Source organism: Sander vitreus, chromosome 18, assembly GCF_031162955.1.
Source record: "Sander vitreus isolate 19-12246 chromosome 18, sanVit1, whole genome shotgun sequence".
NCBI lineage: Eukaryota > Metazoa > Chordata > Actinopteri > Perciformes > Percidae > Sander > Sander vitreus.
In genome coordinates, this window is record NC_135872.1 from 28,725,520 (window position 1) to 28,750,626 (window position 25,107).

Below are 25,107 nucleotides of genomic sequence, written 5' to 3' on the forward strand. Positions count from 1 at the left end.
GGCCCGTGTGTTGTGTTTCCTGGCACAGAAGAGAAATCTTTTGTCCAAGTCTGACAATGTCTCTCCACCTCTGTGACATGAAGGATACAATAACTAGCCCAGTAATTCATTAGCTTAGTAACAGACATCCACAGTTCAAAGCCACAGTTCTAACAATGCTAAAGCCACTCCACATTGATGTTAAAGTGATTACCTCGTCTGAAATTATTCTGAGCATTTAACTTTTCTTCACTGATGACGTGTCGTAGGACGATTGACAAACATTTAGAAATCAACATATTTTGCTCGTTTCATCCTTTAGGTGGGGCATTGATATTTTGAGGTAAATACATATGCCAGCACATACCAATGTGATTAACCGTCTGAAATGACCAGTATTGTTTTATTCTAATTTGCTGCTAAAGAATCTTTTTGGTGTTAAGATGCTCTTTAAAGGCCAGTCAATACAGAAATATAGAAAAAAATGACATTGTGTTGGTTTGTTTTTAACTGCTGAGAGACCTGTCCATCAGCCATACATGGTTAAAAACATACTTCAAAGTGTCCTAAAGAACATTGGTTCCCAAACTGAGGTAGGTGTTCCACTAAGGGTACGCAAAGTGAAGTAGTGGGTATGCGAGAAAAAAAAAAAAAAATCATATTAATCATATAGAAGTGCAGGGGTGGGGGGTACATAGCTGGAGGTTAAACCCTCTGAGGTCCAAGGGTGTGTTTCATATTAAAATGTCCATAACAAACTTTATGTATAGTGAGGCCCAGATTTGTCATAGAGCAATGTGTAAAAAGATAATTTCGCCCTAAAGCTGAAAAGTAGAAGTTTGCTTTTTGAAATTCTTAAAATCTTTTGTGAAAACAAACAAACAAATTGTTTTGGTGCTTGAAAGGAGTTTACCAAAGTCTTGGGTTCATAAAACGGACGACGGACATGTGAGTCCACCAATTATACACAGAGAGGCAGATGGCAAATCACAAGCTATCGTTCCTGTCTCCTAATTCACCGTGTGAGTGACGTATGATCTTGCAATAAAAGCGACGCAGAAGCAGAGAGTCTGCTGATTCCAACTATAGCCAACCACATTTCTGCGCTGTGTTATCGCTGTAATATTATTAGAGACATTGAAAGAACATCGTTTTGACGGGCCCAGGCGTCAGAGGGTTACAGTCTGAAGGAGTGCAGGACTGTAAAAGTTTGGAAAACACTGATCTAGAAGGTACCGTACCGGTTTGCAAGACTGAAGTTGCAAAAATCTCCCTATCTTCTCCTCGTTTCTTATCCGTCTTTACAGTCCTGTATCCTACCTGTAGATAAAAGCAAATGCCTTCAAAATACTTTTTTGTAACCCTTAATTTACAGGATTATATAATAATTACCACCAAGACACAAATCAGAATTCGAATGTACAAGTACTAAGGGAAGGAAGATAGGAATTTTAGGGAAGGTGTTTTAAAAACCAATGAGGTCTTATCAAAATGAGAAGTGGATCAGATTAAAAGAAATCTCATCACAGCCTTGCAATTTGGAGGATATCGTTCTTCTGTCAATTTTGGCGTCCTGCTTGGACATGACATGGGTGGACCCTTTCCCGGGACCTTGTTTCAGCTGTGTACTTGGGTGGTACATTTCAGGTCCCAGTGGAATAAAAGAGCTTCTGCACCGTATCTCTGCAGCATGGTATTTGATCAAATAACACAAAAGATGGTGGTGAGGTCAGTTGTTTACCGCTGGCTGTGGGTAATGATGCAGGACAGGATTTTCTGCAGGGTCCCAGAGGAGGAACAGCCCCACTCACTGAGGGCAAAAACCTTGATGTGCCAATCTGCCTTTTCTGTTTAACTGAAGGTGTAATGGTCTGTGGATACAATGAATACTTCTGAAGTAATTCTGTGAAAATCAGAATCAAATGTTTACATCTGAGACATTTTCAAAGGTGTGAATTTTGGGCTCCTGATAAGGATCTTAGCTTTAGCTCATTTGTGTTTGTCGTCATCTTCTCTTGTGAGAGCCCTCTACTGCTGTCGAAACCTAAAAGAGCCTTTTCCTCCCTCAAGCTAGCCCCGTGTTCCACCACAGGAGGGCAGCATGTCCAAACATTTCAATCTCTCACTGCAGGATTTTCATGAGCTCTGTAAATCCAACATCCACATTGTAGGCTCATGCACAACAACTGAGTGGTTGTTATTAAGCAATTTCAAAGAAGACACAAGTCGGTGCCAGTTATTTCTGATGTCAGAGGATTCAAGGGATTTGTGCTCAGCTCCAGAAAATAGGAAAAAGACACAATCAGCGTCTGTTCAGTTTCTCTGTGCTGGGTTCACAACACAGAGCTTTTTACTTCACAATCAAAAGGGTCACCAAAAAAACTGAAAGCTTATTAACCAAAATATAGCCAAAAAATACAATCCCACTAATGGACAGTCAATACAGTCTTCAAAAAAATCTCAAAATGTATAGAATTCTACTTGAAAAGGCCCAACCTCAAGACCCAAAGTACAAGTTTTCCCACATGAACTCAGGGCCCAATGGTTCATCTCATGTCTTCACTTGAAACAAACTTGGAGAAACATGGTCTCTTTAGGAAGATTTGAAGGTTTAAAGATAAATCATGTTTTAGCTTGATTGATAGGCTTCAAAAGGCCCCCTTAGAATCTACAGGTGTCATCATAGATGCTATGTGCATACTGTATTTTTCTACAAGTTCAGGATGTTGCCCACATCCTATGCCCATATGAGCTGACAGCCAGGTTGATAAAGCATGTTGTGTGTTAATTAGCAAATAATTCATTCATCCATGCCATGTTAACAGAATGGGAAGTAAGGGAAGACCTCATATTCTTATGACTTGGGAGCGTTGGTCAGATAGAAGCTCTTGACTTGGAATTACAGCCAGGAAGCCATTTTCTCCCTCTGCTTGTAATCATTGTCTGTATCATATAACATGAACAACGGATATGTTAATGTACTGCAGGCTCTAATGTTGTGCCGTACTGGCAATAGGGCCTAGGGATGGCAACAATGTTGTTAACTCTGTTCACACAGTAAGATATCTCCACGAATTTTAACCAATTAATGCTATCAGTTAAACAGTTAAAAACAGTATTATTAAAAAAACATTGACCTAGCTAACTGCTAGTTAACTTGCTGGTGCAAACTTTGCACTTTGCAAAATTGTGGCTGCGCAACCGGTACAAGTCCAATGTGCAAAATATGTCCGAGCTTCCCGGGCAGGTGAACTGAGACACAATCTTGTCTGCCCGAAAAAAATCTAAATTAGCATTCCCAGTTGGAGGGGCTGCTATGAATTGTGGTATGAATGTTCATGGTCTCCAGTGGATGTTTTCTAATGATTTTGGTGATCTCCTGACCTTTTGTCGAGTGCTATCAAAAAGAAGCAATATCAAAAGTGAGTGAGATTTGCCGTGCACATTGATGCTCCCATGAGGATTAACCCTTACATCTTAGGTCAAAACGTGAACAGTGCATTATATTCTATCTTCTAGAAGTCCTCTTAGAATACAGCTAGACTATCTGTCCAATCTGAGTTTTCTGTTGCACGACTAAAACTACTTTTGAACGAGCACCTTCCACCAAAACAAGTTCCTTCCCGAGGCTATTTAGCAGAGGCACCGTTGCTCCATTCAGCGCTTAGCGCTGCCCAAGACGATTGTGATTGGTTTAAAGAAATGCCAATAAACCAGATCATGTTTCTCTCCCATCCAGGAATGCTGTGTGGACTAGCCAGACCTTCCTCCAAAGCGCTGTGGAGGAAGGTCTGGCAATGTGAGACTAGGCCCTTAGCAAAGCTTCAGATCTGTGTTGTTGGTTGGCTACATAAATGTAACTCCATGGAGCTTTTTGATATTGACGTTGATACGAAAACAACAGAACTGTGTCATGTGTGAGGCAAAAAAGAGTCAGGACACTTTGGAGTGTCTGACTGTGTCTGAGGGCGCAGTGATGCTCCTGAGAGGCTGGCCCTCTCTGCCAGGGTAAACACCTAAGCTCATGAATACACAGCACTCATCCACGCCCTGCCCTGTTTTCCTAAGCCCTCTTTTCTCCTGCTTGTGAAAGAAGCGACGCCACTTCTCACTTATTGGTTTCCCTCTTAAGCTCGAGAGCAAATACCACGTACAGGTCGCCTCCGTTTTCTGTTTTGATAAGGTTACACATGTCTCAAGGTTGAATTCATTTTTTGTTCTGTGCTCCACATCATTAGATCATGTCATTCACAAGTAGTTGCATAGCAGAGGAGAGGGAAGTGCTTTTCTCTGGAACTCATCAGAATGCAAAAGTCTTATTTCCTGTTATTCCAATCCTTCAAGATAACATTTTATCACATTTCCAAGAAAAGCTGCACTTGTACATTCCGTAACCTACAGTAGTCTTCACACATGGACGTATTGTTATATGTTGCCAATCGGCATCAAGTGTCTCTTTTTCTTAAATGTTATGTTTTGTTCATGGATTTTTAGATTGATGTGACTTTGTTGAGAACATTAGGTCAGGAGTTTTATTCTGTGATGTCTGGGATTGTGTAACACAGATCAGAGCGCTGCTGTATTTAGCTCTGTACAGTATGCTGACAGGATGTACTGAAGGGCAGCTGGGGGGGCTTCAAAGTGAGGAAAGCCCATTGACAGTGCCTTAGAAGTGGGGAGCATGACCCTGAGCCCCCCTTTACCTCCGTGAATATGAATCTGTGGAGCATTAAGCAGAACGAACCATTAGCTATGAACCGGTTTCTCACTTGTAGAGACACAACAGAAAGTTTAAACTATGGTTTAAATTTACTGTGAATGTTGCCCATGTAGACCTCAATATATTTTGTGATTTGTAAGCAGAATCCATCCACTCAGGCCTGTGGTATAAACCTAGCAGCTCATGTACAAAGCCTTTAGCCATGGTTCATCAGCGGCTCAATCTGTAAACATTTAGTTTTAATAGTGAGAAATGGAAGCATGTGTCCTTTGATGTCTGTTATTGGTTACGTTTTATAGGATTCTGTGAAGAGGCTGTTCCATTGTTATTGGTTTGTTTCACCCATCTAAAGACTCCTCTTAAGCTCCCGAATGTGCATTTGTTAAAGATGGCAATATCAAAATGGTTGTGGTGCTTCAACATTTTCCATGCACCACTTTATTTTTATGTTTAGATTTTTGTCTTGACTTCCTGAGTGTCATTATTTGACAAAGTTTATTTATATATTTTTTAGGGGCTTTTCCCTTTATTATATAGCGACAGTGGATAGACATGAAAGGGGGAGAGAGATGGGGGACGACACGCAGCAAAGGGCAGCAGGTCGGATTCAAACCCGCGCCGCTGCAGGACTCAGCCTACAGGGGGCGAACGCTCTTACTGGGTGAGCTAGAGGCCGCCCCTGACAAAGTTTATTTTAAATGCAACTTAATGCTGTGCAGACTAAATTTTCCCTCAACTCTTAAATTTCTCAATTCTATTAACCTATGTCAAATTACAATTTAAAAATCCCTTCTACTCAATAATGTGTTTTTCTTCTGTTTATGTCCCCTTAATGTCTGATCTTGACTACACTGACTTGTATCTGTGCACAGCTTGTTTGGAGATGTAGAAATGTAATTGTACGGTAAAGCATTGTAACATCAGTTCAGAACAGCATTCTCTCAAAAGATATTCCTTCATTTGGTGTTTTGAGGATGGCATTGGAGAGTGTTGTCACACATTGGTCCAAAATCTCCCATAGTTCAACTGGGCTGAGATCTGGTGACTCCCAAGACCTTAGCATTTGATTCATTTCTATAAATTTTCCATTGGTACTGTGTCTTTAAGACCAGAACTGGTTGTCTGACTATGTTTGTGTGCCTGTGAACAGAGGATGCAGGGACGTACTTCCCCAGTGTGAAGAGGGACCCGGGCCGGTACCTGCAGCCCTGCTCCGACTCGGTCAAGACCTGGCTGCGCAACATGAAGAGCGCCGGGAAGGTCCTCCTCCTCATCACCAGCTCCCACAGCGACTACTGCAGGCTTATCTGTGAACACATCCTGGGGTAAGGAGGCTTTCACACCTGCCTTTTGTTAAAGGGCTCATATTATGCTTTTTCACTTTCCGTTATTGTGTTATATATCTTTTTGTGCATGTTATAGGTTTAAAAAGTGAAGAAGCCCAAAGTCCACCCCAAAGGGACTTACCATCTCCAACAGAAAACACTTAGCTGCTAGCATGGCACGCCCTCATACTCTGCTTCTGACTGGCTAGTAGTCCTTACCTAGGTACTGTCAGGGCACGCCCTCATACTCTGCTTCTGACTGGCTAGTAGTCCTTACCTAGGTACTGTCAGGACATGCCCTCATACTCTGCTTCTGACTGGCTAGTAGTCCTTACCAGTACTGTCAGGGCACGCCCTCATACTCTGCTTCTGACTGGCTAGTAGTCCTTACCAGGTACTGTCAGGGCACACCCTCATACTCTGCTTCTGACTGGCTAGTAGTCCTTACCTAGGTACTGTCAGGGCACGCCCTCATACTCTGCTTCTGACTGGCTAGTAGTCCTTACCTAGCTACTGAGCATGTGCGACTCCCAACAAAGATGGAACAGAAGTGAGATGTCTCACTCTGTAGCTAAAACAGAGAGCTCAACACACAGGGTGAAAAGAGGAGCTGCAGCAATGAGCATCCATCTTCATCCGCTTATCCGGGGTCGGGTCGCGGGGGTAGCAGCTCCAGCAGGGGACCCCAAACTTCCCTTTCCCGGGCCACATTAACCAGCTCCGACTGGGAGATCCCGAGGCGTTCCCAGGCCAGGTTAGAGATATAATCCCTCCACCTAGTCCTGGGTCTCCCCTGAGGCCTCCTCCCAGCTGGACGTGCCTGGAACACCTCCCTAAGGAGGCGCCCAGGGGGCATCCTTACCAGATGCCCGAACCACCTCAACTGGCTCCTTTCGACGCAAAGGAGCAGCGGCTCTACTCCGAGCTCCTCACGGATAACTGAGCTTCTCACCCTATCTCTAAGGGAGACGCCAGCTACCCTCCTGAGGAAACCCATTTCGGCCGCTTGTACCCTGGAGCTTGTTCTTTCGGTCATGACCCAGCCTTCATGACCACAGGTGAGGGTAGGAACAAAAACTGACCGGTAGATTGAGAGCTTTGCCTTCTGGCTCAGCTCTCTTTTCGTCACAACGGTGCGATAAATTTAATGTAATACCACACCTGCTGTGCCGATTCTCCGACCAATCTCCCGCTCCATTGTCCCCTCACTCGCGAACAAGACCCCAAGGTACTTGAACTCCTTCACTTGGGGTAAGGACTCATTCCCTACCTGGAGAAGGCACTCCATCGGTTTCCTGCTGAGAACCATGGCCTCCGATTTAGAGGTGCTGATCCTCATCCCACCCGCTTCAAACTCGGCTGCGAACCGATCCAGTGAGTGCTGAAGGTCACAGGCCGATGATGCCATCAGGACCACATCATCTGCAAAAAGCAGCGATGAGATCCCCAGCCCCCCGAACTGCAACCCCTCTCCACCCCTATTACCTCCTCAGTTGAGGTCAACAGCGTCCCATCCTTACTGTACACAGCTTGGATGGTTCCTCGCTTCCCCCTCCTGAGGTGGCGAACGGTTTTCCAGAAGTACCTTGGTGCCGACCGAAAGTCCTTCTCCATGTCTTCTCCGAACTTCTCCCACACACGCTGCTTTGCCTCTTTCACGGCAGAGGCTGCAGCCCTTCGGTACCTTGCAACTGCCTCCGGAGTCGTCTGGGATAACATATCCCGGAAAGACTCCTTCTTCAGTCAGACGGCTTCCCTGACCACCGGTGTCCACCACGGTGTTCGTGGGTTACCGCCCCTTGAGGCACCTAAGACCCTAAGACCACAGCTCCTCACCGCAGCTTCAGCAATGGAAACTTTGAACATTGTCCACTCGGGTTCAATGCCCCCAGCCTCCACAGGGATGCACGAAAAGCTCCGCCGGAGGTGTGAGTTGAAAGTCTGTCGGACAGGGGCCTCCTCCAGACGTTCCCAATTTACCCGCACTACCCGTTGGGGCTTACCAGGTCTGTCCAGGGTCTTCCCCCACCCCCTGACCCAACTCACCACCACATGGTGATCGGTTGACAGCTCCGCCCCTCTCTTCACCCGAGTGTCCAAAACATACAGCCTCAGATCAGATGAAACAATTATAAAATCGATCATTGACCTTTGGCCTAGGGTGCTCTGGTACCAAGTACACTTATGAGCATCCCTATGTTCGAACATGGTGTTCGTTATAGACAATCCATGACTAGCACAGAAGTCCAACAACAAACAACCACTCTGGTTTAGATCAGGGAGGCCGTTCCTCCCAATCACGCCTCTCTATGTGTCTCCATCATTACCCACGTGCGCGTTGAAGTCCCCCAGCAGAACTATGGAGTCCCCGACTGGAGCCCCATGCAGGTCTCCACTCAAGGTCTCCAAGAAGGCTGAATACTCCGAACTCTTGTTTGGTGCATATGCACAAACAACAGTCAGAGTTTTCCCCCCCACGACCCGCAGGCGTAGGGAGGCGACCCTCTCGTCCACTGGGTTAAACTCCAACGTAGCGGCGCTCAGCCGGGGGCTTGTGAGTATCCCCACACCCGCCCGGCGCCTCACACCCTGGGCAACTCCGGAGAAGAAAAGAGTCCAACCCCTATCCAGGAGTATGGTTCCAGAACCAAGAGGTAAGCCCCACCAGATCTAACCGGTAGCGCTCCACCTCCCGCACAAGTTCCGGCTCCTTCCCCCACAGAGAGGTGACATTCCACGTCCCCAGAGCCAGCGTCTGCTGCCCGGGTCTGGTCCGTCGAGGCCCCTGACCTTCACTGCCACCCATGTGGCAGCGCACCCGACCCCAGCGGTTCCTCCCACAGGTGGTGGGCCCATGGGATGGAGAGATGTCCGCCACGTAGCTGTTTCGGGCTGTGCCCGGCCTGGCTCCGTGGCAAACCCGGCCACCAGACGCTCGCTGACGAGCCCTCCATCTGGGCCTGGCTCCAGACGGGGGCCCCGGGCTTCCTCCGGGCAGGGTCACTTCATCCCTTCCTCGATTTTTCATAGGATTTTTGAACCATTCTTTGTCTGGCCCCTCACCTGAGACCACTTTGCCTTGGGAGATCCTACCAGGAGCACAAAGCTCCAGACAACACAGCCCTCAGGTTCATAGGGACACACAAACCTCTCCACCACGATAAGGTGATGGTTCCCGGAGAAGCAGTACAACAAAAATATGGTGTTTTCTGAAAATGAAACAAAAATATGGTGTTTTCTGAAAATGAAACCACATAAAGCTATTCTGGTACAACCTCTAAATACAATTATCAACCTGAAAATGAGCATAATATGAGCACTTCAAGGATAAAGCAGCACAACTCATTTCACACAGGTGAAGAATATTGGGGGAAACTTTGATGAAGTAGACGTGATAAACGTGATCGTATGTTAGGTGATGTCTTTACAGCTTGTTGGCCAAACAATCATTTAAATTCCCTTTTTTGGTTTTCTGTTTTACTAAAATGCCATTTGTAAAGGCAGTGGGGTTTTACCCAACAGTAGCTCCATACAAAATTGAGTGAGTTAATTCTTGACTTTGGAAATAGGAGTTTGACGAAATATTCTTTGTCACTTCCTAGCTGACTAGCTAAGTGGATTATAACTTTTAAATTAGCTAGCTTTAAAGTTCAGAACAAAGCTACTACAGTAAATGAAGAAATAGAAAGGGCACAACCAACAACCTGTGGCTCTCCCAATTAAATACACTTCAGTCAAATGTCCTTTTTTTTTGGCAAGGCCCATGATCACTGAGGCCTGTATGCTCACAGTTTCACAGTTTCTTACCAGCCCACAATTAACACCCAGCACTTGATTTTATGATTGTAGGCGTTTATCGAAAGGTATTATTGTTTTAGCAAGCTGTTTGGAGTTTAACGCTGGCTTTGTGCTTTACCGGCCTCGCTCTGTTTGCCCTGCACACAGTGTGCCACAGGCGTATTTTTGCAGCCTAAGCCCTGTTATACACTCGATCAAGCAGCAAGCGAGCCCTAAAAAAACACAATGTCCATGTTGCTGCTGTGCTTTAATGGAATAGAACAGAATGCCTTTATTGTCATTGCATGTTCACATACGTTATTTTCCTGTCTCTCATAGAAGAAAAACTGTTCCCATTCACACATCATGATACAAAAATAGCTGTTAGGATTAGATAAAGTGCTGGCTGATGAAGTGCTTTAGGTTGGATAAAGTGCATATGCAGTTATTCACATAAGCCCAACAATCATAAGCCCTTCTTGTTCGTTGTTATCTTACGCTGCACTCGCCTTGCATTGGTGGTCTGCTTTTTCACTTTTCATGCTCAGAGCTGATTGTTCTCTGTGGTCCAGCAGAGGCAAAAAGCCTGTCGAGGTAAAGCAGTTTTCTTTTGCTCTGGATCTCACGCTCCCCCCCCCCCTCACCATTTCCTGTAGAGCAGTAAGCGGTGGGGTCATTCCTGTTGTTTCTCACCCCTTTCCCTTGCTCCCCTGCTGTTTCACTGGCGCTCCCCCCCCTTGCCCTCCTGTGTCTGTGACCTCCTGCACCGTGCAGCATGTGTCGCCTCCCGAGTCAGAGCAGTCAGAGCCCCAGCTGTGAATGAGTGTGTGTGCTAAAATCATGTTCAAGTCATTGCTTTACAAGGATCAGGGGGCTGCAGATTTATGTTGTGATTGTTACAAGAGGAAGTTAGGCCAGAGGTTGTTATCAGGGGGTTAAAGTGGGCATTCCGGCATCTTTGAATAATAAGTAAATTAACCTAATTGGCAGTTTCGTATATCAGTGTGTCCTGTTTGTTTAAAATAAGGCCAAATATCCATTCCAGTGTTTCCCCTATTCATTCTCAGCAGCGCACACCGTCATAACAAGGCAAGTGTCTGTGGTGAGTTCACATGTCTATAATAATAGCAGGACAGTCGCGTACTAACTGCTAAAGTCAGTTGAACAGGTGAAGATCACGTTGTCGGTAGCCTACCGGTTACAAACGACACGGTAACATGCTGCAGATATGGTGTTTTCAGCTGAGCTAGACAAAGAGTATTTGGTAGGAACAGATCAGATGTTTTTCCATAATAGTTATACGTGAAGTTAGCTAGAAGCAAAGATAGGGTTTAATGTGGAGTGTCTGTGTCTGACTCTCTTTATACAGGCTATGGTCCCATATATGGTATTAATGAAAACTCAACTCCTGCCAATTGCTCCTGCTGTTCTTTACGTCTGTTTGGGATCTTAGGGTTCCTCCCACCTGCCAGATCCCACATTAACCCCTGGTTGTTGTTGAAGAAGTGGGCTCTGTTCACACATTTGGTTGCCGTGCTTTAAGATCCTTCCTGTTTTTCCTACACCTAAAGTTTGTGTAGATACCTCTTCTTCAGGCAGCACAGGACCAAAGACTTTTTTCCCCTGGTAAGAAAGCACTTTGTTGTGAAAGGCGCTCTCTCCTGCGTCACTACACAGTATCTCCTTTTTCTAGAAAACCCACCACCAGCCTCCAGCTGCTGTAGTGTGGTGCGCCGGGTGGAGGCCTGTGACAGTCAGCTGTCAGAAGTAGCACAAGGAGGCCAGGGCTGTCTGACACCAGGCTCCTGGCCAATACCACAGAGGCTGCTGCTGTTTGGCACCACTAGATGAAGGCATTTATTGCTGGAATGCTGCGTACTTTAATCATTTGTTAGTTGTTGTTAAGTCCTCTGATGTGTTGAACTTGTGATACCAGTCCAGACAGAGCCAAGGATCTTCTCCCTAACTTTTAGCCTTGACTTACTGCAGTTACAATCTCAACAGTAAGACTGATTGATCTACACTTTCAACACTTTTTTACTTGTTAATACCTTAAATCTATTGATGTCACAAATATGTTTATTATTATTATTATATTATTATTCTAGATCCAACCAGTCAAAACTCCTTCAAGATAAGCATTATTAAAATGGACTTTAGACTCTAATAACTCAAGTTCGACATATATTTACTTCAGTTGTGACTCATCGTAACCAACTTCAAGAGATCATCAACTGCATTTTGACAGGTGTCAACTTTTGGGGGGGGGGGTTTACAGTAGTTGTGCTCTTTTTAATGATGCAGATTTGATAAGTTTTGTACAGTCCCTTTAGAGGAGGAGTTTTGAGTTTCAGTTACCTTAAGACCTACCTTCTGAACAGAAGATAGTATCGAGATGTTTTTATTTCTTTAGGGTTCTATTCTGTCAGAAAGGAGTGCCCTGGGGGAGCTGACCATGGAAAAGCAATGTTTCTGATTTGAGTCTAGCCTCTATTGTAGGCATAAAAGCATATTTATGAATTTTGACTATACCTAGAGTAGCATTATACCTGTGCTGGTCTCCAGTATGCTAGTGTCTGTAAATATCCTGGTGCCTGGCTATTATATAATATTTTTGCACATGAGTTGCTGCTCATTACATAACTTAATTGGCAACATTTAACAATTGTAATAATTGATTACTTTTTGTTTAATCCAAGTCAAGGTTGAATACAAGAAATTTAAAGTTCATGGCAAATAACATGCGTCATGCAAGTCATATTTTGAATAAACTGTGATATCAGTCTATATAAGGTATTCTGAGTCAGTATGGCAAGCTGTTTCAACATATGAAAAAATATATATGATAAATGATGATGACTACAACATATCTGTTTCCAGCAACACAGAGCGAAAGCAGAAAAGCAGAAAGTCCGTCTTATGTTCTTCTTTACAAAGTAAATAAATGTCAGACTGACTGACATGTGATGTCATTCTTCTTATAAAACTATCAGTTTTTAGTAATGTCTCATGATGTACTGTCTCTAAAAGTGTATTATTCAACTTTTGTGTTCGTTAAAAAATTAAATGAAAATAGCAATACTCAATACAATCAGATCACAATACTTATAGAATCACAATACAAATCCAGTCGGCACCCATGTATCGTGAAAGAATCAAATCAAATCGGGACAAAGGCACATCGTCCCAGCCCTTGTGCACATACAGTATCTCAGAAAAGTGAGTACACCCCTCACATTTTAGTAAATATTTCATTATATCTTTTAATGGGACAACACTGAAGAAATTACACTTTGCTACAATGTAAAGTATTAAGTGTACAGCTTGTATAACGCGATAATGCTGTCCCCTCAAAATAACTCAACACACAGCCATGGTTTGGCATGGTATTATTTCAGTTAGTCTAATAGCTGGTTTGATTTGCATTGAGAGATGATTTTATGGAAAGTACCCCATGCCAATCTGTAGGTATGGTGAAGGGTATGTGATGATGTGGGGGGGGGCTATTTTAATTCCAAAGACCAAGGGAACTTTATCAGGATGCATAGTATCCTGGATCCATGAAATAACTGGCCTTTCAAAATAAAAGTCTGCCTGCCTCTATGGGAATCTAACATAGGGGGGTACTGACTTTAGTTGCCAGCGGTTTAGACATTAATGGCTGTGTGTTGAGTTATTTTGAGGGGACAGCACATTTACACTGTTAAACAAGCTGTACACTTAATACTTTACATTGTAGCAAGTGTAATTTCTTCAGTGTTGTCCCATTAAAAGATATAATGAAATATTTACTAAATTGTGAGGGGTGTACTCACTTTTTTTAGATACTGTACATACTTTAATGCATCAAACTGATTGATTTTATGTCTTTAAGTTCCCAGTAAGAAGGCCCTACTGTTTCAGAAGGCTTTCTCACCTTATATGGACGATTGTATAGATGTACATGTACTGTATATTCTGCACATAAACAAACAGTATTGATGACTGTAGCTCTGTGGGAGTGTAAGTGTTTACTTTAATATTCAGAGTATTCCCTGTATGTGTACACTCTTTATTGCTCCATGTTTCCCATCATATGTACAGGCTGTGTAGCTTCGCTGAGCTATTTGTGTTTGTGTAAGTGTGTTTAGATGCTGTCCAGGCATTGTCCTTGACACAGCGGCCCGTCACAGAGGTTAACGTTGTTTCTCCATCTGTTGCAGGAAGGATTTTGAAGAGCTATTTGACGTCATCATCACAAACGCCCTGAAGCCCGGTTTCTTCTCCTTGGTGCCCCAGCAGAGGCCCTTCAGGACCCTTGGTGAGTACTGGCCTGCTGCTCTCATGGCCCAATGCACTTTACTAGCATTTCTTAAATCATGTAGTCTCTAAAATGTCAACAAATAGCTAAAACACACCCATCACAAGTTCCCAGAGCCCAAGCAGACATCTTCAAATCACTTGTTTTGTCCAACCAACAGTATAGCTTATTTCTTTTAAAGGCCATTTAACACTTTTAGCCACACAAACTAAATTCCATTCACCTCCACTGTATTGAGATATTTTAACCCTTGTGTTGTCCTCGGGTCAAAGTTGACCTGTTTTCAAAGTTTATTATATCATAAATATGGGTTTCTTTCAACCAAATTGCCCAAAAATAACATGGATGCATAAATGAACGTTATATGGATACAACATTAGCCCATGCACCCATGTTATTTATGGGCAGGTAAAATGAATGATTACTTTCATTGGATTTTGGGTGTTTTATTCAATTTATACCATTTAAAACAAATGTTTAAATGGTTTCAAAACAGCATCCTGACTAAGCTTTGACAAAAACCTCCTCTGATCTTAACTATTAGTCAAAATAATTAGTAATTTCTGCTTTTTATTACTCATAAAATAGCTATAATGTCATATAAATTAGGTTTATTGACCATGAATAAAAAAAGCGTGACAAACACAAGGGTCAAAACCTGAAATCAAAACTATAGCATAGCTAGATTCCAGTTTAGGTAAGTAATACAATGTATTTTTCCTGTAATACTGGTGAACTGACCCTTTTAAAAGCAGTGCTTTTTAGACATTCGCAATATCGCACATCCATTATTTTAGGAATATATTGTAGGGGTCAGTCCAGCTGTAATCTCGTAAGACTCTTATATTTAATGTGAGGATTTTAAACAGCTGTTAGCTGTGTTAGTGAGATTATTATCAGTTGCCAACATTTCATTGGCTCAGTCCACACAGCATTCCTGGATGGAAGAACAACGTGCTCTGGTTTATTGGCATTTCTTTAAACCAATCACAATCATCTTGGGCGGTGCTAAGCTCCAGATGGAGCCACGGTGCTTCTGCTAAATAGTTTCAGGAAGGAACTAGTTTTGGTGGAACATGTGTACGTTCAAAGTTTTTTTTTTTTGTCGTGCAACAGAAAACTCAGATTGGACAGATAGTCTAGCTAGCTGTCTGGATTTACCCTGCAGAGATCTGAGGAGCAGTTAACCATAGTCCTCACAAATCCACCAGAGGTTAGAACGCCAACACAAAGAAAGAGGAAGGGGACGGACATCCAGCCAAAAAGAGGAGTGGAATTTCCGGCAGCACCTGAACAATCCCGGAAATGAAACGTGGTTGATATAGACTAGCCAGGTCACATGACTCCTAGCTTCCTGGGCTGTCGTCCCTCTCTCATTAGCCCTGCCAGGCATGTGATCCTGATGCTCATTTTGGAGGTGTGCCATGGCAGGAGCAGCCTGTTGGAATGCTCCCCTCATCTGGATTGTCTTCCTGCCAGCAATAGCACTGGGGATACATTATGTGTGAAGACAGGATGATCCACTGAGTGAAATATTTCTCTCTCTCTCTCCCTCTCCCTCTTGCTCTTCCTGAGTTTTGCCACGTGGGCAGAAAACACATGAGCATCCACTCTTCCTCTGGCCTCCACACGTACTGGCTGCTCCTTTTTCAGTCGAGAACTAATAGCTAATACATTGGCAGTATATACAGCCAATAATCAGCTCGTACATTATTTATTTGCTTCCACTTACATTAATTGAATCTTCCAGGAGCCTTGTCTGTGGGAATGTACATGTTCTGCTCTTCTTCATTTGCATACCCTAGATTTGCATTGATGTAAAGATTGACATTGTTAATCTGAATTTTATCAGAATATTACTCTCCTCTACCCGCTGAACAGAACTCTGGAGGGTCCCTGAAGGTTTTGTCTTTCTTACTGTCGGTGTGCAACTTCAACTTAAACTGCGTTGCCCCAGTAACAGGTTTTTGGATTGCCCGCCAACCCACACTGTCTAAAACACACATGGTTAAATGAAGTTGTATGAATCCAGGAAATAACTGGAACAACTAAATGTTTCTTGTGGAATTAAATCTTTACAAATTGTGTGTTGTGAAAACGTATCCCTGGGTTTTATATATGTTAGTCATGGCTTAATATATACAAATGTAAAACAAGGTTAAACTAGCCTTGGGCGTACTTTATCACTGTGTTTTGGTTAGTCTAAGGCTAAGAAATATAGCTGTGGAAAAACTTTTAAAATGTGTAATGTTGTAATCACCGGATAAAATGTCAGAGAAAGGTGTTACATACATGACCTGATAATGTCATGCTCCATGAGGTACTTGTCTTTTTTTTCAGTGAAAATACCATAGCACGTCTTTAAATCTGCTGCTCACCTCTGAGCTGCAGACCACATACCACTCATTCCTCTTTCTCTCCAAGTCAGTGTACTCAAAGCTGTTACTGTGTGTGTGTGTGTGTGTGTGTGTGTGTGTGTGTGTGTCCCACATGTGTAGGTGCTCATCCCTGTTCTTTCTCTCTCTCCTGTCACAATATTTCCAGCAAATGTAACTCAGTGTGAACCTGTGCTGGCCTGTCCACGGTTGTGTCAGTGAGAGTGACGACTCAAACAGCAGTCAGAACCAGAGGAGCAATTATGTACTTCAAAGACGCTGGTCCATTGATCCCCAGATAACAGCCAAGGACAGTATACCACATTTAAAAGGCTATCTATCAGTTTAATTAAAGAGGCTTCACAGCACTTGCTGACGTTATGAATAAGTCATATGTGATTGTATTAGGCTGCAACTAACGATCATTTTCATCCTCGATTAATCTGTCCATTATTGTCTGGATGAATGGATCAGTTGTTTTGGTCTCTAACATGCGGAAAATGTGATGGCCTCTGGCCCACAAAGACTTACATGGTGAAAGACACGCCTGTAAATCAGTGGATACATTTTTTGGAGCGTCACACAACCCCGTGAAATGACTCACTATCAGGATTTGATCGATTCGGTCCGATAACATTTGGAAAGTCTAGAAGAGCTGCATGATAAAATAATTTAATCCCCATTCAAATAACCGTACGTATGTTTTACGCTTGTTTTCTGTCGTACGTTTGTTTCGTAAATGAGCGCCATTTTTGGAAGTGATTCTTCAGCAAAGTCAGAAATTGAATTCTGCCAACAGTTTCCGTTGTAATAATTACGGTGATTGCATGTGTAATTGCGTCACAGATTTCACTGTGTATGTGTCTGGCCTCATCTCAGTTTTCTCTGACATCCGTTGAAACAAGCTGTAGTTATTTAGAAAGCAGCAGACATGTCTGTGCCAGCCTCATAACTCAGAGCTCATTCATGTTACTGGTTGTCATCACTTCAGTGACATCCAGTTAAAACAAAGCATCAAGTAAATAACCATAACATGTTTCAACAGTTGCATCTCATGTACAGAATATTGGAGTATCCCATACATAACCTGAGTATGTTGAAACAGCCTTATGGAAGCCTGGTGTTACTCCACAGATGCATCCAGGCAGATTTAAATGATCCAGTAATTTACAAGAAGAAGCAAAGTACCTATCGCCACAATCTTGTTAAATCTTGTTGTTAATCTCACAACTGCTGATATTTCTTTTTAAAGAGGCCCTAGTCTAGATCAACAGAAGTACATTTCCAGGATAAAGACAGACATCTGGCGTGTGATGTCAGGCTTTGCCCCTCCACTTTCACTCTCTGGTGTTACCGTTCTCAAAAGCCCTTCACTACGGGAAACGACAACAGCAACCTTTGAGCTAGCAAGCTACACACAATTTGGATGGTGCAACAAGGCAGGCCTGCTTGGTTCTTTCAGGGAATGATTGTAAAGATTTTCAAAGAATATGTTTAGATCATTTCCTCTCTAACTGGGAGGTTTTGGGACTGATTGGTGGGATTGCTGTGGATGAAGTACACACGGAGATACACTGATAAGAGATAATGAGGTTTAATCATGTATCAGATCATTTAAATATCTCACGTTACTGGATTGTGCCAACAGTTAACTTCATTTGATATTGTATGTGGTGTTTTCTTTTGCGGGGTGCAAATGTTCCACCAAAACAAGTTCCTTCCTGAGACTATTTAGCAAAGCCACCGTCCGGAGCTTTGCGCCGCCCAAGATGATTATGATTGGTTTAAAGAAATGCAAACAACCCAGGGCCTTTTTATCTACTATCCCAAAATATATCTGTGGTGAAGCCAGACCTTACTCCACAGCACTGTATAGATAGGTCTGGCATTGCGAGACTAGAGAGGCCCTGACCCCCCTTTGGGAAGCCCTGCTGGAGTATTGGGAGCAGTCTCACAGTCCGTATAATTCACACTGTGCCAAAGCTGTTCTGTGTGGTTGTGGGCCTGCTGGTGAGTGCTGTGGTGAGGTTTGGCTGAGGCTGTGCAGCCACAGAGCAGCTGGTGTCTGATTCTGTTTCCTCTCCTGCAGTGAACGACGTGGAGGAGAGCGAGGGGCTGCCGGCGCTGGACAAACCCGGCTGGTACTCCCAGGGCAACTGGCCACACCTCCATGAGCTGGTCAAGACCATGACGGGCAAACCAGAGCCCAAGGTAGGCCGGCCACCCCGTCCTGTATGTCAGTGATTCCCAACCAGGGGCATGTGTACCCCAGAGGGTACTTCTGAAGTTGCCACTTATTTGGAAAAAATAGAAATGATGATTTGATTGGAAGAATATATCTACATACTAACATGAAGTCAACTGTAACACCTGAACACTACATGTTACAGTTGCGTGTAAGATAAAACTAGTCAGCAAGCGAGCATAGACGTTTAGCTAAAAGTAATGAATAAATGGTAGACATAAATACACTATTTAAAGGAATGACTAAACAGTTTGAATGCTTATAAGCTTATAAGCTTTTTTAACTTTTTTCACTCCAACCCAGCGTGTGTTTTGTCCCATAGATCATCAGCAGTTGGATTGAGGTTGGGTTATTTTTTAACCCAGCAGTATTAAGAGTGCAAAGTTGAAATAGTTAGCTAAAAGTAGTGGCTAAAAGGAACGTTGGTGGATAAATGGTTGAAACATTCAGCTTCACTCCAAATAGTTGTAGCCTAGAAGGCTAGTAGTAGTAGGATTGCTCACCAAACCAACCTTAATATTGATGGCTCAATTGTATGAAATAGGATAATTAACAACATCCACTTTTATATAATGAATAGTGTTATACATTTAAAACATACATTGGGAATTGATGAAGGGGTACATCTGACAGAGCTGTGGGGGGGCTCAGACCAAAAAGGTTGCGAACCACTGCTGTATGTACAGTAACAGGAGTCAGCAGTCAGACCTCTGGCTGGCTCGCTTTCAGGTTGACTCCAATTCTTGGTTTTTGGCAGAAACTGAAAGAGATGAGGGCTTCACGATAAATCAGCTCAGGGAGATTCACACTGATGTGATGGAGAGGAGGAGCGTGGCCCTTGGCATGACTGTCGACAGGGCCGCTGGGTGCCAGCATGTTGGGAGTCCTCTGATGAAACAGCCAACTGCCCTCATACTTTTCATATACAATGCAGCCCATTGTTAGGTACAGTTTCATACTGATCAAATGGCTCTGCTTTACCTCAGGTATGGCAGAAAATGGAGCCTAATAAAAAGCTTTTTTTAAATATACATTAAATGTCAATGTTAATTTGCAAAGCACCTTTCATTACAGGTAAACCCAAAGTGCTTTACATTAAAAATATAATATAGCATACACATTAAAGCAAAGCATGAACAGAAATAGGAATACACTACATTAAAATCAACAAAATCAAACAAGACATACAGGTGTGACCATTCAAATTCATCCACACACACATACACACACACACACACACACACACACACACACACACACACACACACACCACACACACACACACACACACACACCACACTCATTAATAAATCCAATCAGTGCACTTTTCTCTAAAGCTAAAAACAGGCCTTCTTACTTAATCTTGTTAGTTGTCACCATGTAGGCTTGAGCAGGATTACAATAATAGGTTAGACATGATGCTCACAACTGCATCTCACAACAATGTACAATCTATATTTACTGCAAAAACACACACACTATAATTACACCAATGCCTATGAAAATAAAAAAGGTTTTGAGATTGATTTGGAATGTGGACACAGTTGTGATGGACCTTACCTTACTGCAAAGTCAAGGCACAGTCATGTTATGGTGTAAACATTATGAATGGGCTAAAAGCAGAATTAATCAGACATTTTCCCAACAAATAACAATAAAACCCTTTCAGGAACAATCCAGTTTTGATTATACAGTAAGAGAATCATGCATGTGAATTGCCACACAGACTGGGTTTTTGACCAGGATTAAAAGGCACAAAGAAGCCGTGTAGAGCAAAGCAGGAAGAGCGACCATGTCTTTACTGACATCTTTTCAGGCATACAGGTGTTCATGTGCATGGCAGTCAGTACAAGTGCTTGAAAGAAGAGGCAACACTTTACTGCCACACTAACAGTTCCTAAGCATGTGTTGTAGTGTGCTTATGGACACATTAAAGCAACTATTCAGGCACAGACTGACACATAGTGAATAGACTTTACAAATTGCTGAGTCATATGAGCCCTTGGCACTCTGAATGTGAGCCAGCAACAAAAAGTGCACATTAGACAGTGTAGTGAAAGCTACTTGGCTTCTGGCTTTCTGCAGGGAGAGGAAGCTTGCTGTCCCTCATCTGAAGGGAAGATCTATCAAACGGTGCAGTGGTCCAGAGAAATGTACTGTATGTTAATGTGTGTGAAAAATTCACTACGAAGTGGTGACACAGTTTCCAAAGCTTTTGGAACCAAATTTTAAAATGAGAGTGAACAATTGTGTCCGTCAGATGACACAAATATGAGAATTTCATGTGACAGCCCTAAAAATAAAAGTGTCTACTGATTTGGAATACTGTTTACTCGTGCCCACAGTCTTCTCCATAACCCCGAGGAATGACATCATGTCTGACTTACCAAAACGGTCTCACGGCAGTTCGTGAAATGGTCACGTCATTTTTAATCTATTGATTCGTGTACACGGACACGTTTTTTTTTTGTGGTGGTGGGCACGTAATGGGAAGCATCTATACAGAGGTTGGGTTTAGGAAAAGAAGAAGGTCACACGTGGGAGACCTCCGCGGTCTCTGGGGGACGCGAGACAAAAACGTGACGGTTGAGTTTAGGAAAAGAAGAACGGGGAAGATTAACGTCACACGCGGGACACGATCCCCGGTCTCCAGGGTGAAAGTCCTGTGTTTGACCCATCCACCACCCCAACCAACCTCCCTGCTCGGATTTTCGGCATTTCATACTACTCGCTACCGTAGTCGTGCTGTGATCACGAAAGATGCTTCCCATTGAAATACATTAGTTAAAAAACACCACCATGAAATAAACAACATTAACGTGTCTGTGTACACAAGTCAATAGATTAAATAACGTGACCATTTCACGAACTGCCGTGAGACTGGTTTGGACTTAACGGCATAACGATCAGCCATCAATCAGTGATGTGGGGGGGTTGCAGCCACTACTTATTAATTAAATAAAAATAAAAAAAAGTTAATTAAAACAGTCACTTTTAGTTTTCTAGACAGTAACTCTTCCATTTAGTCCGCTTTTCCCCTGAAGTACAAAATAATGGGTACTAATAATGCAAAAGATAATGAATTATAGCTCCATTTCTTTGTGTATCTTTAAAGGAGAATTCCGGCCAATTTTTACGTTAATCTTGATTGCTATAAATATGCGTGTACTTTCGATTGAAAAAACCCCGACCCGAATCAGTGCAGGCAACACGGAGTAGCTGCAGCTACGTGTATGAGCTTCCACTGAGCTAAAACAGCAGTGGTGGGGGCAAGTTTTAGAGTGCCTTTGTGCCTCTTAACAGACATAAAATGCAATTAATATATCTGTGCCACATGAACAGGGTCCTTACGTGACAACAACATGCGTTTTCAATCAATCAATCAATCAACATTTATTGATATAGCACTTTACAGTAACCAAAAGGTATCCAAAGTGCTTCACATCAGAAACCAAGACTAAAACACACATCATATAACATATCATACAATAAAAAGAATGACACATAGAAACAATAAAATCAGAAAAGGTTACATATAAATAGGAGAGGGAAATTGTCACACCACTACTACGTATTAAACAGATAAGTTTTGAGTTTAGACCTAAAAAGCGTAGTCGTAGTCGTCTGAATTTCAGGGGGTAACTTGTTCCAGAGTGTCGGGGCAGCGACTGCAAAAGTCTGATCACCCCCCCGTTTGTACTTTGACCTTGGGACTTCTAAAACCAGCTGATTTGAGGACCGCAAGGACCGCAACTCAGACATTGTTTAAATTCACCTACCCTGGTCCCTGTCTCGATCCTGCCGGTAGCTGCCTGGCTGAACACACTCACCGGAGGGCAGCTAGCAGCTACCGGCTACCAGCTACCGGCAGGATCGAGACAGGGACCAGGGTAGGTGAATTCAAACAATGTCTGAGTTGAAAACGCATGTTGTCGCGTAAGGGCCCTGTTCATGTTGCACAGACATTTTAATTGCATTTTATGTCTGTTAAGAGGCACAAAGGCACTCTAAAACTTGCCCCGACCACTGCCGTTTTAGCTCAGGGGACGCTTGTAGTACGTAGCTGAATCAGGGTTCAGCACTGATTCGGGTCTGGGTTTTTTCAATCGAAAGTACACGCATATTTATAGCAATCAAGATTAACGTAACAATTGACCGGAATTCTCCTTTAAGTCTAAGCAGGACCCGAGGATATGGCTAAGATGAGTATGACTTTCTCCGCAGTCCTGCCAACATTTAGTTGTTCCTGATGAATATTTTATTTCCTGGTATAATGAAATAATGCTTCTGAATTTTTACATATGTATTCTCTCCAAAAATGAGAAGTGGTAGTTCATACATACCTATATTAATTTCCTACCACTCTTCATTTGAAAAATGCACATTCATTTCGCCCCTTCTTTTCCTTCACTAAATATTCTGCATTGAGGCTGGAATGTTACCATTGGCTTGACAGCCACTGTAGCTTATCAACTATCCCCCGTAAGGGATCGCTACCAAGCTTCCAGCACCACCAATTTGCGCAAATGTCCGTGAACGTTGCTTCACTTTGGTCCAGTGACAAACCACCCCAGGCTTAAAGGCGGTAACACGAAGACGCTACACATCAGGCACAGGCAGAGCTGCATCAGCCCAACCGAGGTTCACCCAGCAGTTCTCGTCATCGTCCACATCACCCCCACCCCCACCCCCCACACCCAGCCCTCTTCTCAATGCCCTCTCTGTTCCCCAGCCACGTGGAGAAAGCTCTTGTGGAATTCAGTGTCAACCTGCACTTATAGCTGCTTTAAACACTCCTCCGGGGTGACCTGAGGCACTCTGTGTTTTAAGTTCTCTCCACTTTCACCTGACAGGACTTAGTGCAGGTGGGCTGAATAGAGGCATTCAGGGAAGATTACAATCCCCTCTAAGCACAGAGCTGAACCTGACGGGACACATGGAGACCTGAGTACGGGTCATTCGGAGGTGTCTGTGCTGTCTTTATTAGTTACAGATGAGTTTGGATTCAATACCATCTCAGTTGATGACAGAAAATGTTTAGAAACCCAATGAAAAAGCAGGTGATGCTTTGTTGAAAAGGTTGATGATTTTCCTAATAATTAAGCATAAAATATTGCACAGTCCCATTGAGTCATAGTTATGACAACATTTAAATAACTATTGGGTCATTTTCTTAAAACTTTCAGGTAGATCTGCCTTATTCTGTTTGGTGTCAACGGCACTAAAAACATGCAATGATCTCATTCTGTTGGCAGAATCTTTTAAAACATAAGAGGAATGTAACGTTTTGGGACTGAGTATGAGAATGATGCCGCTTTTCCACTGTATGGCTCGGCCTGACTGGCTCTTTTTAGTTTTTTCCGTTGGCTAGTACCTGGTACCTGGATCTTTTTTTGTACAACCTAGGTCAAGGTTTATTGGCGTTTCTTTGAACCAATCACAATCATCATGGGTGGCGCTAAGCTCCGGACGGAGCCACGGTGCCGCTGCTAAATAGTCTCGGGAAGGATCTTGTTTTGGTGGAACATGTGTACGTTCAAAAGTAAAAACTCAGATTGGACAGATAGTCTAGCTAGCTGTCTGGATTTACCCTGCAGAGATCTGAGGAGCAGTTAACCATAGTCCTCACAAATCCACCGGAGGTTAGAACGCCAACACAGAGACAGAGGAAGGGGACTGACATCCGGCCGAAAGTAGTGACATCCCGGAGCAATCCCGGAAATGAAACGTCGTGGATATAGACTTGTACCATAGTGTGGAAACATGGCATAAATGAAAGAAAAAAAAAAATTGAAAAAGGTTTTGTCCTGCTGTCTTGTTGGCCCCCTCCTTTTGCCGTGCCCCAGGCCCCACACAGTCCGCAGCACAATGGGCTCATTAAGGCCCCTCTGCATGCCTGCAGCTCAGTTTACATTGGGCCTGGCTTTAGCTTTAACTGCTCCTCTGAGTGATGAGCTGATAGCTGTTTCTGATAGCAAGAGGATAACTCTTGACTCTGAAACACACTCAGGGCAGAGAGCCTTCAACTATATCACCACTATGACATCCATCAGACACAGTCAGTGCGTTTACATGCAGTTTAAAAAACTATGATATTCGGGTTACGGCAATACTCTGATTTCTCAAACGCCATGTAAACGCCTTACCCCGGTTAAAATCTGAGTTCTCATAACCCGGTTAGCAGACCTAGAGAACCCATACAGTAAGAGTGTGTGAATGAAACATTAAGTTGTAGTTATCGGTGATTGGTCAGTGTAATTTTGACATAGGTCAACCAGAAGAAAAAGCCAGTTTTGCGTTGGCAGAGCGCTACCTACTGTACCAGAGGTAGAGTTACTCCCGTCGTCTTCGCATTCTTCCCCATTCATGTATACGGGGACAACTGG

The 25,107-nt window shown here is 43.2% G+C and overlaps 1 protein-coding gene across 3 annotated transcripts in view; it reads left to right on the plus strand.

Annotated features, from left to right (window-relative positions):
• The window catches only part of nt5dc1 (5'-nucleotidase domain containing 1), a 106,639-nt gene that overhangs the window by 54,219 nt on the left and 27,313 nt on the right, over positions 1-25,107 (plus strand). For all 3 annotated transcript variants that reach the window (XM_078274291.1, XM_078274290.1, XM_078274289.1), the window contains exons 7-9: positions 5,850-6,024; positions 14,004-14,101; positions 18,566-18,687. In XM_078274291.1, the coding sequence (XP_078130417.1) occupies positions 5,850-6,024; positions 14,004-14,101; positions 18,566-18,687 (395 nt within the window). The remainder of the gene's footprint in view (positions 1-5,849; positions 6,025-14,003; positions 14,102-18,565; positions 18,688-25,107) is intronic.